At 43.3% G+C, this 6,642-nt stretch overlaps 1 protein-coding gene across 1 annotated transcript; it reads right to left on the bottom strand.

Annotated features, from left to right (window-relative positions):
- Nucleotides 1-750: 750 nt before the first annotated feature.
- mycla (MYCL proto-oncogene, bHLH transcription factor a) lies at nucleotides 751-4,294 on the bottom strand. The gene is made up of 3 exons (XM_049595537.1): nucleotides 3,992-4,294; nucleotides 2,888-3,515; nucleotides 751-2,165 (listed from the first exon to the last, which is right to left on the bottom strand). The coding sequence occupies exons 2-3, from the start codon at nucleotides 3,429-3,431 to the stop codon at nucleotides 1,573-1,575; spliced, it is 1,137 nt and encodes a 378-aa protein (XP_049451494.1). The 5' UTR covers nucleotides 3,432-3,515; nucleotides 3,992-4,294; the 3' UTR covers nucleotides 751-1,572.
- Between the last annotated feature and the right edge of the window lie 2,348 nt (nucleotides 4,295-6,642).

Raw genomic sequence — 6,642 nt, 5'->3', positions numbered from 1 at the left:
GTAGAAATGACTGAGAGATTTTCACACAGAGATTTAACTGTTCTCCATTTACAGGCCACTTTACAGCCACTTACATGAAGCAGCGCTGCTCTCCAGCTGCATACCTGTGTGAATAGCTGCACTGGATCCAAGTAGCAGTCCACACAACCTCTGCCTCCAAACCACCGGGGACTGTTCTAAAGATACCGATTGTACGTGTGTGTGTGTGTGTGTGTGTGTGTGGGTAACCTAGTTCAGAGCACATCAGGTGCCCAGCGTGCAGCAGCCACTGCAGAGGGGAGGATCCACAACAGTATCACACACTCTTCAAGGGCAAGTTTCAAGGACATGCTCAGTCTAACCTTCTGTAGACCAGCAGCTGGTGCACAAGACATGCTCATTTTTTCGACAGATACCGCAAAGTGACACGGAGGGGAGGAAATCAAGCAGGTTGTTTGTGATCCGCCCTCATTTACAGCTGATTTGTGTGTGATAGTAGGTTTTCTCTCCGGAGGGGCAATACCACGGCAGCATGTGGTGGATGTTACCCACACCACCAGTGTGAGGCAGGATGAATCTGTGTCATTTGTTACTTCTGCCTTAAACATTTAATTTAAAGGTTCAGTTTGGTGCATGGTTTCTTTGTGATGGAAGTGGAAACTAGTAGATGCTATGGTGGTAATTTTGAGAGGAGAACAGAACTAATTTGATGGCAGGGTAACTTGTGTGTTAGCAGTGTATGGCATTTGAATAAAACACAAAGACTTCAGGTTTGTATGCAAATATTGTATAAAAATTTAATGTTGCTGTCGATGTTAGCATGCTTTAAAAATCAACTAAAATCAGGAGAAGCATTGAAATCACAAAGTGACGTGTGAATATAAAGTACAGCAGTGCTACTTACTCCTTTTTTTTGCCCATTTTTCCTATTTTCTTAACAAAATAGAGGTTCCTCGATGCCTGATGGCACGTCATAAAGAGGAGCAAAGCTTGTTGACGACTCTTGATTTTGTCTCCTTCACCGGGAGCAATAAGCTATTATTTACAGAACACTTTGTACATCAAACACTCAGTCATGTAAACCAAACAAACTAGAACTGACTCATTTGTTCATTCATTCACACACACACACAGAAAGGCATTCACACTTCACTCCATTTTTAAGTGTGCAATGATGAAATGAAGACATCTCAAACACACATCCTGAAGGCTGCATATACTCACTATCATCACACTGATAAACTATTAACAAAGTTCATATTTCCCATCACAGCATACCAGGAAATGTCTTAGTCATAATTGTAAAAATCCATCACCCCTGCTCACAACTAACACACTGTCCAGAGAAAAGATAAAACACAGCACACTAACTGCTCCTCCTCCCCATATCAGGTTCATTGGCCAGCACACTCAATTCATAGGAAGCCCACAGCTATATGAATGTATTCCAAAACAATATTCACAGCTATTTACATGAGGCATGTTTGTTATATAAAAACTGGAGCGTTCCAAAAGTGACAGGTAACTTGAGAGTAAAGTTCCTGACTGGAAATAATGAGGCAGTTTATGTAAAAAGCAAAGTTTGTATGCGTCTCAAGAGCGCTTCAGTTCAGAGAGTCTGCGGAGGAGCTGCTGCTGTCGGGATCTGAGGCGCTTCTTCTCCTGGAGCTGCCGTTTCTCCCTCGTGTGCAGGTCCGCCAGGTACTCTGTCGCCTGGGTCAGGATGGCCACCTTTGGAGTCTTTGCCGACTCCAAACCGGGAATTTGATCCCGCAGGGCGAGGAAACGGGACCGAAGATCGTTCCTCCTCTTCCTCTCGAGGAAGTTGTGGTTCCGCCTGCGGTCAGTGTCCTCTGCGTCTGAGTTCTGGGGACTATCTGAGGGGGAGCCAGGCAGGGAGGCACCAGCAGAAGAGCCTGACTGATGACTGGATCCTGTGCAGGAACGCTTGCTTTGGGGCTCTTCTTCATACTCCTCATCTTCATCCTCCTCCTCCTCCTCGGGTTCTGGTTCACTGTCTGGGGAGCGGGCGGCATAGTTGTGCTGCTGCCGGTGGACGGACATGTGGAAGCGTTTGGGGCAGGGGTCAGCCCGGACTGTTATGGTCACTGGTTTTCTGACGTTCACCAGCCGCACCCGGTTCTGCTTGCTCTCCACGGTGACCACGTCGATCTCCTCATCATCATCTGGAATCACATATGAAGTACTCATCAATACATGTAGAATAAAGGTTTTAAAGGCATGTTTCAGTGCCATCCTTTCCCAAATACTCTACTAGCCAGTCAAGCTGAATGAAAATGTTACAAAACTGACTACAAGGAAGTGCATTCCTCAGCCAAGCCTGCAGATCACTACTCCCCCATCTGAGGAGGGCAGAGCAGGAGCTGAGGTGTTAACAGCAGTGGTCATCTATGCCAAAGTTTGCAGGAATTCAGGCTTTTGTCTTTGAGCACTGAGCATTCATCAACAATTTAAATGAGGAGATCTGCTGGCAGGGGGCACACCCTAATTTGGAAAATGTGAAAGAGTTACTCTCACTGTGTGTCGCTGTGTGTGTAGTAGTAATAAATCACCAGGACCCGGTCACCCCGCCCCTCTACCGCACTCTGATTGTAATGCAGAGCCGGTGGATGATATTGAAAGGGGGAAATTCAAGTCAAAGTGACGGGGGCGCGGTTTTTAAAAGACTGCATGGGAATTCAAAGCGAGCATGTGGCGCATTGTCAAAGTGAGGGTAAAAAATCCAGCTTTAAGGTGACTGACTGTGTCGTACTTGATAACCCCTCTGCACCACAGACCACAGTTATGCAACAGCAGCCCAGCTATCCAAATTACGCATTGTTAGAGGGCAATATAGTCCTGAGGCAGGGTAAGGGTGGGGCAATTTAAAGCATGACTGCTTCCTTACCAGAGGAATCAGAGCGAGACTCGGAGCCAGACGACGCCGGCTTTCTGCAGCTGCTTGCCGGGAAGGTGAGAACAGCCGCGGGGTCGACGCAGTCTGTCGCCGAGGCGGCGTGCGGGCCACTGGGAGAGACGCACTGCGCTTTGCTCGGTCTCACGGAGATCTGAGCCACCGGGGAGACACCGGTCTGTGCCGCAGCCGACACTCTCCCGTTGACCTTCTCCAGCTGCTTGCTGGCAGAGAAACTACTCCACATGCAGTCCTGGATGATGATGGAGCTGAGGTTCCCGAAAAGCTCCTCCGTGTCCGGGATGAACTGACCCTCGCACTCCTCGTCCTGCCCCAGGACTTTGGACAGCCAGTTGAGCTTGTCTCCCGGGGAGAGGTGCAGGGCACCACCGCTCAGAGTCCGGGTGGGAGACATGGGAGGGGTGGGCAGCAGCTCGAACTTTTTCCATATGTCCTCACTCGGTGCGGTCGACTTGTAAAAATCCTCCTCTCTGTCGAAATCATCGAGGAAATAGTGCTGGTAACAGTCGAACTCCATGTTCCCAGTTAATAAATCCTCCAGAGTTTATTCCCAGAAATGATCAAATGACACCAGTGGCCTCTGAAGAACGTCCTGTACAACCTGAGGGGGGAATATCACAGTGATTAGCAATGATCCTTTTAAAGTGGCTCCCATCAGATGTAAGATCACATTTCAAGTGTCCATCTAATGGGCTATTAGGACATCACATCCCTCTAACAGCCTACTTTCTACAAATGGGACCACATTAATAATTGATTGCATCTTGCGGATGCTCCTCTTGCAGGGATGGACAAACTGTCCGGGCACACAAGGTTATTACATAACCTATTATAGCCTATATATATAATTAAATGTATAATACAGAGGAAGGGGCTGCAGACTTGTACAGGACTATCCTGCGTAAAAGTAACGCTCTGTGGCTGCGTTTCCTGAAATGTAGGCAGCGCTTTGTTTCACGCAGCAATCATGTGAACCGGCGAAGAAGAAAAGTCACAGCGTGTGTTAAGGCGCACAGACAACCCTCTGTTTAATCACTGGAAACTTTCAAAGGCACACACATGGGTAAAAGTACTCACCGGCTCTCCGGAAAATAAAATCCCACAGTGAAATTCAGTGCATTGAAAATCCCCCGGCAGCCAAAGAGCAAAGAGTCCACGGTTCACCGGGATCAACCGGATAAAAGCTGACCGAGTTGTTGCTGGATACAAATACGCGCTGCTGCGATACAGTCCAAACTTTTTTGTTTTAGTCTTGAGTAAAAGAAAAAAAAGCCGGGGCTCAAACAACACACACAAGATCCGCCCCACAATGTATTATAGAGAGCCACACAGTGCGTTTTTCGCGCCAGTGAGATATCCTGTTATAAGGCGATAAAAAAAAGTGCAGGGAGGAGCCTCGGAAATATCTGCAGCGGTAGATCCGGGTAAGCCCCTTCATTTGCATCAGAGGCGGGTGGAGGCGCACAGCCCCGCCCCGTCTACAACACCTATTATGGTCACAATAACTGACAGACTTTGTTATTAATATTTGTTGCTCTCAGTGGAAGTAGAAGGAAACGATGTGTTTACTGTTGCAGGCATTTCCTTTGAGATTTACATTCCCATCCTTCAGCCTGCTTTGCTTGACCATTATATGCTGAATTCTGATTCTACTCTGTCACGTTTAAGAGCACACTATTACACCCTTAAAAGGCTGCATGGGTTAAAAACAACAACCCTATATGGGTAAATTTCAGCTACACTGCTGGGTAGCTATTGAATCTAACCCAGCAAAGTGGGTTGAAAAGTCTCCCCAAATGCTGGGCAACAATCACCACAATGCTGGGTTAATTCTAGATAGATATTGTTTATTGTCCTTTTGGAAATTTTTCTTGTGTCTGTGGCCGTCAGAGAAAACAGAAAAAGATACATAAAACATTACAATGAAGACACCACAATACAAACACTTGACACTGCAGACAAAACCCTCAGACAATTCATAACATTGGACATTACAATAAAGACAATTTAAACATCCATCAAACAATACAAGAGACGATACAATGATGATTCTACCACTTATAGTTAAACATTTCAAGATATAAGAGGCTTTATTGTCAATTCTACAGTTATGTATAGGCATATAGAGAATCAAACAACGCTTCACTCTGAATTGACCCACGATGCAGACAGTTCAAAAGGATAAGTATAAAATAGAGGTGATACTACAAATAAAAATAAATAAGAGCAACCAAGTCGTGCAAAGATGTAACTGCACTCAATGTAAATGTGCAAATATTCAACAGTTTGAATAGCAGCTTGCACACTAGACAAGAACAGTAAATGGTGATTGAGTATACAAGTTAGTTCTAGTCTTAAAAGAATAAAAAAAGATGTGTACACGAAACACTGGAAATGGTGTTGGTTGGAATAAGAACATTTGTAAGTTGTCTTGTGAAAATTTTCTGACAATAACTGTATTCTCTGTGCCATCACATTGGTCTGATATGTTGCTGCTACAAGTTGGATTTTTAATCAGTAATCTCCAGACTTTGTGGAATATGTACAGAATTAAATGACATGGAATGTTGGGTTAAATTTACCTCATAAATAGGTTATTATTTTCATGTTTAGTTACAGTAAAATCTGTAAAATAAAATGGTTCAATAGATTACAATTCCAGTAAATGCTTAAATGACTTTGATATACTGGCCTATAACAAAAGACATCCAAGATTTGGTAATGCAAATGATGCACACATGAAATACGACACACTTGTACTGAAATTTTAGAAAGATATTTATTGTTAAGATTGGAAATTCGTAGCAGATTCGTTCAGCCTATATCAGTTTTAAAAATGGCTGAAACCAATGCAAACACAGCTGTGTCTTTGTTTCCAGTCATCTAGGTTTCATTTCTATGTTGTTACAGTGTAAGTTGCCCATAAACAGTTATATCTATTATTCTATAAAACACTATCAAAGACACAAATGAACTGTTCCTGACCTCTAAGTAGGCATTAATAAATGCCAATAATGATGCATGGAGCCAGCCTGAGCAAATGATCAGCACAAGAACTGTACATTTATTCCAATACATTTCCCCCAAGCATCATACTTACCACAAAATAGGGAAGGAAGAAAGGAGGGATGGATGGACAGATGAATGGAGTTAGGGGAGGGAAGGAAAAGCTGGATTTTTTTCTTTAAATCCTTTAAGTTGTGAAAAAAAACCTTTTCTTCAAGAGTGACATTTTTAAGGTGGTGTACATTTTATGAAAAACAAACTTAATCATTCTCCAAATTCGGACTGCTTGCTTTTTTATTAATATCATTTGTAGTTTTACTTTTAATACCTGAGTACATTTAATATCATCAAACTACCTTTTATACTTAAGTACAGTAAATATCAGGGTCCGGTTGCACAAAACACCTTAAGTTGAGATTTTTCCTTTAAGTCCTGGTTAAAGTTTCTTTAAAGTAAAATCAGTTGCACAAAACACCCTCAAGTGTTCTCCTTAAGATTTCCTTAAAATGTTCACTTAAGTATTTATGGTTTTCTCCTTCTCTTGGTCTTGTACTTAAGGAATCCCTAGACGACTGCAAAGAAAGAGTTTATGATGATACATGAAAATCTAACAGAGGAGTTGTGCAACCAGGAGAGCCCAATAGACACACTTTTGATTTTACACTAAAGATTTCACCAAATTATTTTCTGTTGCAAATTCTTCCTGCAGTTGTTTCCAGTTT

This window comes from Epinephelus fuscoguttatus, linkage group LG14 (genome assembly GCF_011397635.1).
Source record: "Epinephelus fuscoguttatus linkage group LG14, E.fuscoguttatus.final_Chr_v1".
Lineage (NCBI taxonomy): Eukaryota > Metazoa > Chordata > Actinopteri > Perciformes > Serranidae > Epinephelus > Epinephelus fuscoguttatus.
This window is presented reverse-complemented; position numbering and strand designations above follow the sequence as displayed.